This window comes from Carica papaya, chromosome 1, assembly GCF_054855325.1.
Source record: "Carica papaya isolate Zhongbai chromosome 1, ASM5485532v1, whole genome shotgun sequence".
NCBI classification, from domain to species: domain Eukaryota; kingdom Viridiplantae; phylum Streptophyta; class Magnoliopsida; order Brassicales; family Caricaceae; genus Carica; species Carica papaya.
This window is the reverse complement of record NC_142309.1, coordinates 17,252,190-17,268,255: the sequence shown is the minus strand read 5'-3', so window position 1 is coordinate 17,268,255 and position 16,066 is coordinate 17,252,190. Positions and strand designations below refer to the sequence as shown.

The window sequence follows — 16,066 nt, the reverse complement described above, 5'->3', positions numbered from 1 at the left end:
GTATTACCAACAAAATTATGTAAGAAAGTTGACTTATTCAATTTCTGGGGAAAAAAAAAAACAAATAGTTAATTAAAACTAAAACTAAAATTAAATATTGTAATCTCCTGTTTTATTCATCAATGGAGAAATTAGAAATTAATTAAGGCACGAAATATTGAAGATGAAGACACTAATAATGTAATATTATATACTACACCAACCCTTTTGAATATTATTGTTATAGAATTTATATTTTCTTTAATTTTAATTTATTATATACTAAATTTTTATTTTATCAGTGCTTTCATAATTAAAAATAATTTTTCCCCCAAAAAAATAAAAAGATTATTTCATTAACAGGGATGCCTTGACGTGATAACAAATATTATTTCAAAAATTCTCTTTGTTATATAATTTTTAAAAATCTTATTTAATTGCAAAGTATAATAAAATCAATTTTAATGCACAAGAATAGTTTGTTTCTTTAAAATATAAACCTTATATATACGAATTTACAAATATACATATATATATATATATAACAATCTTGTTAGAACATTACAAGATGGTATATACGTGGAGTTTGTTCGCATCGTAGTCACGAGAATTCATGACATATACATATACATATATATATATATATATATATATACACACACACACGTATAATTTAGAGAGAATTATTGAGGAGACGTGGACCTGCATATGTAAGGAAGAAAACAAAAGGCATGTTACAATAAGAAACACGCATGGAAACTTGAAATGACGACTCTATTTCTTCCGGCTATATATATAATACACATATATATATATATATATGCACTTTGTCCTCGACTAACTGTGTGTGGGTGTGTGTGTGTATATATATATATATAATATTATGCCAGTAAAAAAGATATATGAGAGAGGTAGCTCGAGGTAGCTCAATAACTTCTCCGAGGCACATACCCCATCATAATCTGTCCACTTTGTAAAATTTACATAATTAATTAATATATAATTATACATCAATTTTAAAATTTTAATTTATTAATATATTAATAAAATTATATAATTAAATTGAGTTAAACCCTAATAAATTATAATGTATTTTAATAAAATAAATAATTCGTGATTAGATTCCTTTGTTTACACTAGTAACTATTGGGTAAAAATGTAACTTAAATTCTATTTAAAATATAAATATAAATATATGTGCGGACAGATATAACATATTTATGTATAATTAAATGTGTACTTACATGATTAAGTGACTGATAGGGAAAAAAAAAAAAAAAAAAAAAAAAAGTCAAAATAATAATTAATCTCTGTCGTTCTAATGTTTCTGTGGTCCTGGTCCTATACATGGAAAGCTTTACACCACATGGAGGTAATGTAAGCTTCACTCATCTTCTCATCAAACAATCACATGAAATACAGCCAACATCTGTATATGTATATAAGTACCCACATCTTATGTCATATTATATATAATTTATATACCCACTTTCCCAATAATTTTTATACACTCATCATATAATGTTCTTCACATGAATAATCAATTGATGAAATTGAAGAAAGAGGTTAGACAACTTGTCATTGTAATTATTTGATGGTCCAAAGCTAGAGACAAAAGTGTCAGATTTTACAATATAATTAGTGTAATTACAAATTTTATAAAGTTTAAAAATCAATTAATTTATTTTATAATGAAAATTATGCTTCTAAACCCAATTTATAATTATTCCCAGATTTCAAAGCCTAGCTAATTTCTTTGTTAATTATAGTACTAAACATAATCACGCTTCCTATACTTCAAAATAACTTAACTTAATTAATTATATACATAAATTAACTTCTCGTTTTTACTAATAAGAAAAGCCCAGAAGATCAAAAACACAAAAAAAAAAAAAAAAAAAACAGATAATTAAACATTATTACTTCAAAGTAAAAGGTGATTATTAACGGTGATTAACAAGATCATAAGACGATCTACTAGACCTGGGGAGATAAACTAGTGACTCTGAAACTGCAATGGACCTTTTACAAGAAGCTTGAAGATTTACCAACCCGAATCTATCACTGATACTTTTCGAAACTTTTGTGCCGCCGCCCCCGCCATTTCCCCGCCAAATGTGGCTACTGGGTTCTTGCTCGTACTGCTCGTCGTCGTCGTCGTCCTTGGAGCACTCGACGAAGGCCGCAAAGAACGGATCCAGCCGGAAACAGCGATTATGATTTCCGTAAAACTTCTTCCGGGTCAACCCGAAATCCATTAAAGTGTACTTCTTGGAGGCTATAATAGCGGGAGGGGGCAAGGGGAGGAGCTTGATGGATTCCTTCTTATTGTGAGAGTGTGAGTTCTTGGGAATTCCGGGGAGTTGCTCCCAAGAAAAGGGGACGCCGGAGAACCGGAGCGGAGTTGCCGGAGAAAGCAGTGAGGAGTCGTGGTGGTCGATGAAGTAAGATCCGAGAGAAGCGTTGGAAGAGGAAGATGATAAAGAAAAAGAAGGTGTCCGGCGAGAGGTGGAAGATTTCTTCGCCGGATTTCGGGGTCGGCTAGTAGTGAGAGTTTTTGCAGGGGAATCCATGAAGGGTTTTTTGAGAGATCAACGATGAGTTGTTTGTTTTGAAGTGGTATTCTTCACATGTGTTTATATATATATATATATATATATATATAAGACAGAGAAGAAGAGAAGACTCTATGTTGGTGGTGAATCTTGTTTTTTCTTCAATATAAAAAAAAAAAAAAAAAAAAAAAAAAAAAAGTAATTTCACTACATATTTACATGAATTTTTATAATTTAAATATTAATTTTTAGTTTAATTTGAATAATTAAATATGGATATTACTAAACTAAAATAAGTATATTAACCATATCTTATACTAAATAAAATAGTTCACTAAAATAAATTATTATTCATTAGTAGCACTAAAATATATGTCTACTTTGAGGAATTAATATGTTGGTGGCTGAAAGTAACGTTAATAATTCGTGTAACATGTTTTTAATTTAATTTTTGTTAAAGAATTTTTAAATTTTAACATCGATAATTTATATTTGATTGAATTTTTTTTTTTTTTTTTTTTTTAAAAAAACTCTCAATATTGAAGATTTTGACCGATAAATATCTAAAAAAAGAAATATATATTCACAAAATATATTTATTTATCTTATTTTTTACTAAAGTTTAAATTTTTTAATTAATTATTTAAAAAACAATACGACCAATAATAATAGCAAGTGCTTGAGTATATTCCACAAACATAAATTTTTGTGGGCACCAAATTGAAAGTAGATATATTTTAGTGATGATAATTGTCGGCCGAATTAGTACCATTTGAATCGGTATAAAATTAGGAAATAATATTTTAGAATATTTATTTATTTTAATTCGTACATATTGAAAATTAATTATCTTAATTGAAATTAAGATTTTAAGCTGTTAATTTAATAGAAATATTAATTCTTTTAAAAAATATATATATATAAAGTGAAAGACAATATCATAATTAATTGAAGAGACACAACATGGATTATGGGCATGGGAGGAGAGAGAAAAAGAATTAAGGATAAAATTGGAATCAAATTGTTGTGGCGGTGATGAATCCATTATTATTATTATTATTATTTTTTTAAATGAAGACTAGTAGGCGGTGGTTGAAAAGTCCGTGGATCTCACCCGGATTAAGGTCCGACCCGGTTTGCATTAATCTCATTGATTCCTAATCTACAAGGTGGCCCCCCTAATTCATTTTAAAATTTGTAATTAATGGGATATAAAGAAGGTTCTAACGACGAGATTTATAATTAATTTGACTTTAGATACACTTTTGGAAGCTAAGTAGCTAGTGACATGCACAAACACACACACACACACACACATATATATATATATATATATGAATTCAATTCAATGGGAAGATTGGATTTAGGGTTTTAATTTGGGATTAATTAAACTTTTTTTAACGTTTGGATTGCTTGCAGAAATGGTAATGTTAATTAAGTACTACTTCAAGCTCTAAATAAATAGCCTTAAATTTTAAGAGTCCAACTTAAGAATTCAACTTGCGTTTCTAATTAGGAAGATTTTAGATTAATAATTTTGATATATATATGATACTATGCATTTATATAAAATATGAAACTTCGTTGAGCTTTCTTTTTTCAAAATAAAAGCGAGTTCGCGTCATGATGAAGATACATCATAGGATTTCACTAATTGAAATAATAATATTTATTTAGAAAATGCATGCACGTACCTTTCCATGATGGTAACTATACACACACGTTTATGTATGTATATGATAAAGAAAGATTTGTAAGATTAATATAATTAAAAATAAAAACGAAAGGAGGGAAACGTGTACACTAATTTTTATGAGACGCGACCTTCACTAACACGATATTAATTAATCAATCTTGGTTTATAAGAAATTTTTACTTTGCATTTTCTGTCTCTTTAATCTTTAATTGATATTTTTCTTCGTAATTAATTAGCCACGACCCTTCACGCATGGGATCATCTTTATAATTAATTATTTATTTATTTATTGTATTTCTCAATCATGAAAATAACTAATTTGACATATTTTATTTTTTAATTGTTTTCGTTCTCTATTATAATTGATGTCCTTTCTCAATTTATTAAAAAAAAACTTACCCAGCACGGTTCTGTGTTATTTTAATAAATTTCAGTAATTTGTGAAGAGTTTAAAATGTTATTTCTTAATCTTAAATATAAAATCTAAATACGTTTTGATAATAATAATAATAATAAAATGGTGAAACTGAAAAAAAAAAAAAAAAAAAAAAAAAAAAAACTATGTTTAAGATTCTAGAAGACAATTTTGACTCTACAAATACACGCCATTATATATATTTTATTAAATAAATAAATAATAATAATTTTAATAAATATAAATTTTTTGTTAAAGTTTTAAAAATCTCATGAGCAATTTTAGGTCCAACAATTTCATGTGGGATTCGGATATAAAATTAAATATTGTCTATGACAAAATTATTAATAATGGACTGGGCCCTAAACAATCCCCTAATTCCGTCTTCCACTTGTCGTTTTACGTCTCGTCCCTTGTCGTTTTGCTTGTCGGGTCCAAAGAAAATAGAAATTCAGAAGAGAAGAGATATAGAATGCTGCGTAGTATTGGCGGTCAGGAGTCTCTCAATCCAATTCGTTTGATCTCCCTTCTTTTATTGTCTTCCTCTTCTTATCCTATCGCTCTAAAGGGTACACCTAGCTACTCGTTCTTTGACTCAGTTTGACCCATCTCCCTGCCTACTAGTTAACTCTGAATTCCTTCTAATATAATTTTATATTTACATACCTGTTAGACGTGTGTTACCGGGTTAAGATAGTGGTGAGAAGAGTAGCAGAGGCAGTTTCAAGCGCATGTTAATCAACCCTGGCGGAGGATCTCCGGCTTCCGCCACCTCTGAAGAATGGACAATCTTGCATGGAATCACTGGCATGGTTTCCCCAGGTGAAATCCACGCCATCTTGGGTCCTTCCGGCAGTGGAAAGTCAACGCTTCTCGGTGCTCTCGCCGGCAGACTCCAAGCTGCCGGTCACGGATTTACCGGTACTATCCTATGTAACAATAAGAAACCCAGTAAACAAATATCAAAACGCATAGGATTTGTCACCCAAGACGATGTTCACTACCCCCACCTCACCGTCCGCGAAACCCTAATATTCTGCTGTTTACTCCGGTAGCCCAGGTCATTGTCGAAGAAAGAGAAGATATCAGTGGTTGAGTAGGTGATATCCGAGTTAGGTCTAAGTAAATGCGAGAATACCATAATTGGAAACAGCTTCACACGCGGGATATCCGCGCGGGGGGGGCGGGGGAGGGGGGAGAAAGAAAGCGGGTGAGTATAGGTCACGAGATGCTAATAACCCCTACTTTGCTGATTCTTGACGAACCCACATCGGGGCTTGACTCGACGGCGGCGCATAGTCTGGCTACGACATAGGGATCGTTAGCTCAGAAGGGGAAAACCGTAGTGACGTCTATACACCAACCATCAAGCCGAGTTTACCAGATGTTTGACTCAGTGCTGGTTCTGAGCGAGGGACGATGCTTGTATTTCGGGAAAGGAAATGAAGCAATGAGTTACTTGGAGTCGGTGGGGTTAAAACCATCTTTTCCCATGAATCCTGCGGATTTCCTCCTCGATCTCGCCATTGATACGTACACTTTTTCTTTCTTTTCTTTATTTTATTTTCTTTTATTTTCTTGGTTGTTGCTGAGTTGAGTTGATATGCCTGTGGTTTAGTCTTCTCTGTAAATGCGATGTTGACTCAGTGGGTCAGTTCTATATATATATATATGTATGTATATAGATGCGTATAGGCATATAGATGCGTTGCATTCGTGGTTTGGGAGATTTTAGAAAGCATGAACTGACAGCTACTGAAGGTCGAAGATGCAACAAAATTTTATAAGCCGTTTGGGTTTTAATTATTAAATACTGATAAACATTTGTTATAAAATTAGGAAAACTATAATGCGGAGGACTATACATCTATATATATATATATAGAGAGAGAGAGAGAGAGAGAGAGAGAGGGAGAGAGAGGGAGAGGATGTGATGTAGCAGACGGTGGCTACTTGTGTTGGCCATCTCTGGTCAATTCAATTAATCTGCAAAAGCAACCTTGATAGTAAAGAACTGTGTTATTGCTGCTGCATTAATTGTTCCAGTGCTGCTGCATTTTATCATCTATATAATTTTATTTTATATACATGTATAAGATAAAGAAAGATATGCAATCAATGGGAGATATGGAAGGAGGGGCACATCTACAATACTTTTTATGATACGCATCCTCGCTAACACGACATTAATTAATCAATCTTGGTCTATAAGCAATTTGTAGTTTGCATTTTCTGTCTCTTTAATCTTTAATTCATATTTTTCTTCCTAATTAATTAACAAATAATCATTTTATAATTTTGCAGCCAAGCCATTGACCCTTCACGCATGGGATCATCATTATATCACATCCCTTTTATTTATTTATTTATTGAATTTCTTAGTCACTAAAATAATTAATTTGACATATAAATATATATATCTCCTCATTTTTTTTTAATAAAAAAAAATTTAATGTTGTTTTGGTTCTTTATTATATTGATTTTTAATTCGAGAAAACTTAACCAACACGGTTCTGTGTTATTTTAATAAATTTAAAAAATTAAAAAATTACTGTATATTAAATTTCATTAATTTTTAAATAATTTAAAATGTAATTTTATAATATTAAAAATAAAAGGATTCATTTATTCCAAATACATTTTGATAATAATAACAACAACTATGTTAAATATTCTACAAGTACACGTCATAATATATAGAATTAAAAATTGTTTATGACGCAATAATTTGGCAATTAGAAGAACATAGACTGGACTGGGGTTCGGAGGAGAATAATCATTTGATTTGCCCAATTTTACCCTCCTTAGAATTTTAACTGACAATTTGTCTCAACCTTTTATTATGTACAAAGCCTATTGTCATGCATGTACATATATATATATATATATATCACATTAATTAATTTTTTTTTTTTTAAAAAAAGACTCCAATATTTCCTAAAGACCGACTGTATAAGATAATTAATTACATTCTAAATTGTTCTAATATTTAATTTAAATAAACAAAACTGGAGATAGAATAAATACATTATAATACTTTTAGTTGTATTTCTTCTCAATAATATTTTACTTTTGACAGGTCAAATACAATACTATTGTTTTTTTATTTTATTTGATAACAATGATAATATCATCTATTTTATTCCCATCAAAGTAATTGATATATTCAAATAAATAAAAATATATATAGTAGAAACGAAATAAATCCAGGGGAGGACAAAAGAGGAAGCTGCCACGTGTAAGCGCACGTGATTAATCTTTTTGTTTAGTAGTAAACTGCACGTGAGTATTACTTTTCGTTGGATTATTTGGTTTTATGTTGAGTTTATTATGTATTAACTAAATGGGATCTTAAAAAAAAAAAAAAAACTGAAAAAATTGAATCAACGGTTCACCGTCTTCTATTTTCCTTGAGTTAAAAAATATTACATAACCTGGAAAAAGCGTTAAAAATATAATTATTTTATTTTAATACAAAATTTTGAAGGGTTCAAGCCCATGGGCCAAAAGCTTAAGTTGCAGTTGGAACCGAATCTTTTAATTTCTTTTTTATGTTTATCGTAAAGGTCGGAGAGGGGAACAGTGAGTGCCAGACACGTATCACCGCCTCCTTCCGGAAGTGGGGACCGCCACTATCTCCGAGAGAGAGAATTAGAAACGACTTTTGAATTTTATTTTACGTAATCAAGTTTTGCTGTTTGAGGTAAAAGTGGAATTTGGTTACATCACGGGTCAGCCCGCTGTCACGTTAGCAAAACCTCTTCAATGTAGAATGGTAGCAACAGTGAGCTGGCAAGGAAAAAAGTCATGAATTTCTGCACAACCTTTTTTTGAGGAGACTCCCCTTTTAATGCGGAAAAGGCAGATTTGCCATGCCGTTCCTTTTTCCTATTTATTTATTTAATTAAATAAAAATTACTACCAAGTAAAATTTTGAAGATGCCGTTTCACGTATTTATTTATTTATTATTATTATAATAATAAATATATTTATTATCTGCGATATAAAATTGAAATATATCTTCTATTCTTTTTATAATTGAGTTTTTTACTAGTAATTATTAAAGTAGGAACTTAATTCTCTTAGCTGTCAAATTATATATATGATTCAAAATTATTTTAAACATGCACAAAAATTCATCTTAGCTTAAACTTTACAGAATCAAACTCTCATCTAATCCAATAATAATAATAATAATAATTTTTAATTATTAGTTTAGAGTTAAAATTTAATATGTATGGAAAAATATATTTTTTTTTTTTGCACAAAGAAAGATAAAAATTAAAAAAATTATTATATATATTCAAAAGATATTGTTAATGAAAAATTGTTAGAAATCATTTGATAATTTACATGTAAAAATTGATTTTTCCATTTAAACCCAAAAACAAAAAATTATTCTCACAGTGAACGGCGCTTGATTTTCTCATCAAACTCACTTTCTCGCCACCTGTCACCTTCTTCTGCCACGTAGCACCTTTTCTTGTTAGTATTTTCCTCTGACGTGGCATCCACTTCCCCTCCCCCCCCCCCCCCAACCCGGTTTCCCTTTTTCCCTCCTTATATACCCCTCCCCTCCTCCCCCCCCCTTCCCTCCTCTCCATTCGCATCCCCCCCACCCCTCCTCCTCCTTTCATATTTCGTCTGTCGTTTTCCCTCTCCTCCTTTGTCGTTTTGCGTGTTGGGTCCAAATAGAATAGAAATTCAGAAGAAGAGAAGACAGAAACAATGCGTAGTATTGGTGGTCAGGATCATACAGAGGAAACTCCCAATGGAGTCTCTCAGTCCAATTCGTCTGATCTCCCTTCTTTCTTGTCTTCTTCTTCCTATCCTATCACTCTAAAGGTATACTACCTTCCTCCCTCGGCGACTCAACTACTCGTTCTTTGACTCAGTTTGACCCATCTCCCCACCTACTAGTTAACTCTGAATTCATTCTAATATAATATTATATTTACATACGTATTATTTTTATTTCTGTTCATGCAGTTTATTGACGTCTGTTACCGAGTAAAGATAGTGGAGAAGAATGGCAAAGGCCGTTTCAAGCGCATGTTAATCAACCATGGCGGAGGATCCCCGCCTTCCGCCACCTATGAAGAACGGACCATCTTGCATGGAATTACCGGCATGGTTTCCCCGGGTGAAATCCTCGCAATCTTGGGTCCCTCCGGCAGTGGAAAGTCAACCCTCCTCAGTGCTCTCGCCGGCAGACTCCAAGCCGCCGGTCACGGATTCACCGGGACTATCCTATGTAACAACAAGAAACGCAGTAAACAAATATCAAAACGCATCGGATTTGTCACCCAAGAAGATGTTCTCTACCCCCACCTCACCGTCCGCGAAACCCTAATATTCTGCTCTTTGCTCCGGTTGCCCAGAACCTTGTTGAAGAAAGAGAAGATATCAGTGGCTGAATCGGTGATATCCGAGTTGGGTCTAAGTAAATGCGAGAATACCATAATTGGAAACGGCTTCATTCGCGGGATATCCGGGGGGGAAAGAAAGCGAGTGAGTATAGGTCACGAGATGCTAATAAACCCTAGCTTGCTGATTCTTGACGAACCCACATCTGGGCTTGACTCGACGGCGGCGCATCGTCTGGTTTCGACGTTGGAATCGTTAGCTCAGAAGGGGAAAACCATAGTGACGTCTATACACCAACCGTCGAGCCGAGTTTACCAGATGTTTGACTCGGTACTGGTTCTGAGCGAGGGACGATGCTTGTATTTCGGGAAAGGAAATGAAGCAATGAGTTACTTGGAGTCGGTGGGGTTGAAACCATCTTTTCCCATGAATCCTGCGGATTTTCTCCTCGATCTTGCCAACGGTACGTACACTTTTTTCGTTTCCTTTCTTTTCTTTTCTTTTCTTTTCTTTTCGTTTCTTTTTCTTTTCTTGGTTGTTGCTGAGTTGAGTTGATGTGCCTGTGGTTTCGTCTTCTCTGTAAATGCAATGTTGTTGGTATGCGAAGTTGGTAAGTGAGTTGACTCGGTGGGTCAGTTCTATATGTATGTATATAGACACGTATAGGCATATAGATGCGTTGTATGCGTGGTAGTGCGATTTTAGAAAGCGTGAACTGACAGCTACTGTTAAAAGATAGGAAGGTCGAAGATACAACAAAATTTTGTTAGTCGTTCGGGTTTTAATTATTAATATTAATAAATATTTGTTATGAAATTAGGAAAACTATAATGCGGAGTACTGTACATATATATATATATATAATCACGCAGAGATGTAATTATATGTATGTATGTATGTGTGTGTGTGTGTGTGTGTGTGTGTGTGTGTATGTGTGTATATATAGTGTAGAGAAAAAGAGAGAGATATAGATAGAGGAGGAGGAGGAGGAGGAGGAGGAGATGGTATCATCTACTTGTGTTGGGCATCTCTGGACATATCAATTCAATCTGCAAAAGCAACCTCGATAATAACTGTGTTGTTGCTGTTGCATTAATTGTTTCAGTACCTGCTGCATTTTATCATATAATAAATTAAAAAGTAAATTACATAAGTTTTAATTTTTAAAATTACTACTAAAATATGATTACCCTTATTCCTTTATTTATTTATTTGTTTTTAATCTATTGTTTTATTTTTTTGAAAATAGAAAACCTAGTTTTATAAAATATTGAAAACACATGGGAGATTTTTAGATAATAATGTGTGATGTGTAAGAGGATAGACTAAATATCAAGGTTTGATTTTTTTGTTTCTTAATATCTTTTTGGATTTTGCATAAATATGTATATGGGTGGGTAATTAATTTACAGAAACATAACTTTTCCCAAGAAGAAGAAAATAAAAAGAAAGAAAAGGAAATAATTTAATTGGATATTTGGGTTGAATTATAAAGCTGTAAGATGTTTTATGTATGTATATATGTGTGTGTGTGTGTGTGTGTGTATAAATTACTAGTAAAAGAGTTTAATTTAAATTGATTTCAAGAGTGGGAAATATAATGTTTTGTTTGTTGCAGTACACGCGTCCGCTTTTCCTTAACTTTGACGGTCTTTCTATTTTCAAAACCCAACTTTACGTCACCTCCTCATTTTATTGTTAAAATCAAATCTGCCAACTCTTAGATTTCTTAAATGAATTTTATGAGGGATTTTAACAATTCTTAATGGTGGAATAAAAATTGTGATCTGAAATTTTGGAAATTGGATGGAGTCTTTATATAATTTTGGGGTATTGGGAAATGGGTTTGGATTTTTAAACTCTTTACTAATCTGTATTTTACAAGTATGTATATATATATATATATATATAGTGAAGTGATAATTCATTCATGGGCAGAATTTAATAGCGGAAGAAATTGTGATGTAAAATTCTGGAAATTGGAGGGAGTTTTTATAGAAATTTGGGGTATTGGGAAATGGGTCTAATGTGTATTTTAGGAATACACACACACATATATATATATATTTGTGTGTGTGTTTGTATTCCTAAAAAGTAAAAACATGAATTAATTTGTCCCACCAAAGAAAGAGTTTTGGGGTAATGGTGTGAGCTCAAGCTAGAAAGGCCACGAGAGCTAGTGGTCCAAAAAGTGCATCTGCCCTTCTGCGCATATATATGCACAGATAGATACTACCACACACACACACGTATATATATATATATATATATATATGGATATACAGATGAGAGGAGTAGAAAACTAAGAAATTGGTTGATGGGAAAGCAAGTGGCTTTGTGAAAGTCATTGACTTGTTCATTGTCTAATTACAACGCATCAATGCCTACATATTTTGCTTCACAACTTAGGTCTTAGTCTACACTTTCAACTCCTCCTATACAATATTATATTTTAAGTCTTTTTCTATCTACCTATTTATTATCAACGTCTGTATATATATATATATATATATCTTTATTGAAAGTTCGTACGTAAATACTATATTATTAAAATTTTAAGCACCCTTATGCTAATTATTTAAAATTCTTATATATAAATTAAATAAAATTTAGAGAAAAAAAGAAGAATTATATGGTGGTTTCTTTATACATATAATAATTAAATTTTGGGATGATAAATACATTATATGGGTCTATAGATAGATTTAGTCATGGAGCAGAATGATGGAAATTAATGTGGATATGGAGGTGGGCATAGAGGAAGGGGATGACGACATTCATAGCGTATGAAACCATCTTATTATATATATATATATATGTGTATAGATGTAGTAGTGTTGTAGTATAAATATTAAATGGGGAAGGGCACTCAATTGAGAAGGTGCTTCACCGCATCACTGTCTCTTTTTTGTCCCTAGTTTATTGGTGTCATTAGGCTTGTCTCCACATATTCTTTTCACTATTTTACTAATTAATTAAGTATTAAATTGTTTTTTTTAATTAATAATTATAATAATCAAAATTTAAATTAACTTTATTGAATATTTAATTACGCTGAAAGTGGTGACCTTTATCCTTGAATTAGAAAGAATTCGTGTATGGTATAAGAAATTAATTAATAGAGGGTAGCTAAAAGGGGCACTTTAAATAGCATATTATGCTATAATAGAAAATTATTAGGGAGATTAGTTTAATAATCTTTATATTATTATGAAAAAGAAAAGTGATGGCTCTAATATATATATATATACATATATATATGTGTGTGTAAGAACTGGCGCAAGTGTTTTGCATATTCTTATGTTTGATACTGGGTAGGTCAAACATAATTTGACAAATGTTTCTATAGTTATCAATATACTGTATATATTCTAAAAAAAAAATGTAAAGGTTCCTTAATTATTTGATTTGGGAAATATGAGTTGTACCAACTTTTTAGTTTCTGTGTAAATAATTAAAAAGAAAATTTAAGAAAGGTGATACATAAATTTATATTTATTCAAAAAAGTGTTTATATATATTTTTTTCTTTCTTGAATTAGATGGTGTTTATTCGAGTTGTATTTGGATTCTAAATCATGCTTAGGGTAAAAATAGAAACATAGACTTAACTTAGCTTAATTATATAAAATTCTAGACTCAGTCTATCTAATTATCTTGGTTGAGACAGAAGGCAAGAAATGGTATCTTACATTTGGATGAGAACATACATACATACATATATATATGTCTATATATGCATAGTATCTAATTATATGATTGTATGGAATAGAAAAAATGATGTGTCCATTACTCATAAGAAACAGAGTCATCATGTTTGAAAATCTGTCTCTCACACTCTTTTTTTCAACTCATAAATCTTTAGAAACTTGGTATATGTGTTCAAGCCCTACACGTGTTGGCTTCTTATGATTAATTAGTTACTTTACAAAAAGTCTATGCTTATCACCAAAATAAATCATCAAAAGTTTCACTTATGATGTTAATCCATGTTTTCTTGGTTAGAGAAAACAATGCAATTAATTGATTAATTAAGATTGGAAAGTTAATTTATTAGTTAATTAAACCAAAAGTGGTTGCCAAACCATAGTGGCGGCATACAGCACTATTATTCTCTAGTGGACTCCCATCTTACCACACCAACACTGCTCAGCTTTTGTTTTATGACATCTATGCACATGTGCTTATATTATATACATATATATATATATATGTATGTGTTATGTATGCTAATTAGGAAAGTACTTTGCTGTAAAGTCTTAATTAGCTACCAATAAGCTTGTAAACCAATTGTTTGTTATTATTGACTGTTAATTTTGTGGTGCTTTTCCCACTAATGCACCTTGTTTTCTTCTTATCCTTTTATGTCCAATCAAATATTTTTATTACATGGGTAAGATTTTTTTTTTCTTTTTTTTTTCTGGTTATGATTAAAGATTATGATCTGATCCACATCTCCAAAGAGTTTTTTCTTTGATTGATTTTTTTTTTTCATTAATTTAATCATTTGAATAGTTAATTAATTTCTCCTTTTGCTGCAAAGCAAAGAAAGCCTTACCCAACCAAGATTATGTTCTGTCCCTCAATATAATTGTTTTCTGGATGACCATTAGAGCTAATTACACTAAAGATGTGTGTCCTTGCTTTTCTTAATAAATTAGTTATCTAGCTAGGCCTACAAAATCCTTTTAGGTGGTGTTAATTTTGCACATATATATATATATAATTATTAATGAAAATATAATATTACATTATCATTCAGGATTCTCTACTAGTAATTACTGATTTTGGAAATCAAATTGATTTTGCAGGGGTGTGCCAAGTTGATGGGCTTAGCGAGAGAGAGAAACCAAAGGTTAAGCAAACTCTTGTTGCCTCTTATAACAACTTATTAGCCCCTAAAGTAAAAGCTATTTGTATGGATTCATCTTCTACAAATTCAATTCAATTAAACCAACATCATTCTTCAACTCTAGAACAAAGGAGCTCCGAAAACAGAATCAGTCTCTCTACCTGGTTAAACCAATTCAGTATTCTCTTCCGGAGAAGCCTCAACGAACGAAAACACGAGTCCTTCAACACGCTACGAGTCTTCCAGGTCATTGCTGCAGCAATCTTGGCCGGATTAATGTGGTGGCACTCTGATTTTCGGGATATCCAAGACAGGCTTGGCCTTCTCTATTTCATTTCCATTTTCTGGGGTGTTTTTCCCTCCTTCAATGCGGTTTTTGCATTCCCTCAAGAACGTGCCATCTTCATGAAAGAGAGAGCTTCTGGCATGTATACGCTTTCCTCATATTTTATGGCAAGAATTGTTGGAGACCTCCCAATGGAGCTAATTCTCCCCACTCTGTTTCTCATTGTCACTTACTGGATGACCGGGTTGAAAGCTGAATTGGGTGCTTTTGTTCTCACCCTCTTGGTCCTTCTCGGCTATGTGCTTGTGTCTCAAGGCCTCGGCCTTGCTTTAGGGGCAGCAATCATGGATGCTAAACAGGCTTCCACCATTGTTACAGTGACAATGCTTGCATTCGTTTTGACTGGAGGATTTTATGTGCACAAGGTGCCTTCTTGCATGAGTTGGATCAAGTATGTTTCCACAACTTTTTACACCTACAGGCTATTTATCAATGTACAATATGGGGACGTCAATAGGATCTCGTATCTATTGGGGTGCTATTCTCGCCACGAAAATACTGATAGAGCTGCTAGTTGCAAGTTTATTGAAGAAGATATTAGAGGGCAGATCAGCCCAATGACCAGTATTGGGGTCTTGTTGCTAATGTTCATAGGCTATAGAATACTGGCTTACCTTGCGCTGAGACGCATCAAAGGTTAAAGAAGAATCTAACTATCATGATGAGGTAGTTAACTGGTCCTTAGGTTTCTATGTAGTTCCACGTCCACTGTTTCTGCAATTGTAAGTTTCTCACAAGAAAATGATGAAGAAAGGAATATGAATTACCTTTTGGTTATTTATGGCGCTCTTTATCTTGGTTGTCTATGGGGTATAATAGAATAAATGGAAAGAAATCAAATAGGCAATAACTGTAG

The 16,066-nt window shown here is 32.1% G+C and overlaps 2 protein-coding genes and 1 pseudogene across 2 annotated transcripts; 2 read left to right on the top strand and 1 right to left on the bottom strand.

Annotated features, from left to right (window-relative positions):
• Positions 1-1,772: 1,772 nt before the first annotated feature.
• Positions 1,773-2,621, bottom strand: LOC110813293 (uncharacterized). Its single transcript, XM_022040368.2, has one exon. The coding sequence runs from the start codon at positions 2,550-2,552 to the stop codon at positions 1,923-1,925; it is 630 nt and encodes a 209-aa protein (XP_021896060.1). The 5' UTR covers positions 2,553-2,621; the 3' UTR covers positions 1,773-1,922.
• A 2,514-nt stretch (positions 2,622-5,135) lies between these two features.
• Positions 5,136-6,325, top strand: LOC148270373 (ABC transporter G family member 25 pseudogene; annotated as a pseudogene).
• Positions 6,326-9,253: 2,928 nt separating this feature from the next.
• On the top strand, positions 9,254-15,987 carry LOC110813313 (ABC transporter G family member 25). The gene is made up of 3 exons (XM_022040394.2): positions 9,254-9,491; positions 9,636-10,476; positions 14,824-15,987. The coding sequence occupies exons 1-3, from the start codon at positions 9,375-9,377 to the stop codon at positions 15,849-15,851; spliced, it is 1,986 nt and encodes a 661-aa protein (XP_021896086.2). The 5' UTR covers positions 9,254-9,374; the 3' UTR covers positions 15,852-15,987.
• The last annotated feature ends 79 nt before the right edge of the window (positions 15,988-16,066 follow it).

What these genes read in the sequence shown, in the direction of transcription:
- LOC110813293 (XM_022040368.2), bottom strand. Translation starts at nt 2,552, where the DNA reads ATGGATTCCCCTGCAAAAACTCTCACTACTAGCCGACCCCGAAATCCG.
- LOC110813313 (XM_022040394.2), top strand. Translation starts at nt 9,375, where the DNA reads ATGCGTAGTATTGGTGGTCAGGATCATACAGAGGAAACTCCCAATGGA. An exon ending in CCTATCCTATCACTCTAAAG is followed by an intron (nt 9,492 to 9,635) that starts GTATACTACCTT and finishes CTGTTCATGCAG; the next exon opens with TTTATTGACGTCTGTTACCG. An exon ending in TCTCCTCGATCTTGCCAACG is followed by an intron (nt 10,477 to 14,823) that starts GTACGTACACTT and finishes TTGATTTTGCAG; the next exon opens with GGGTGTGCCAAGTTGATGGG.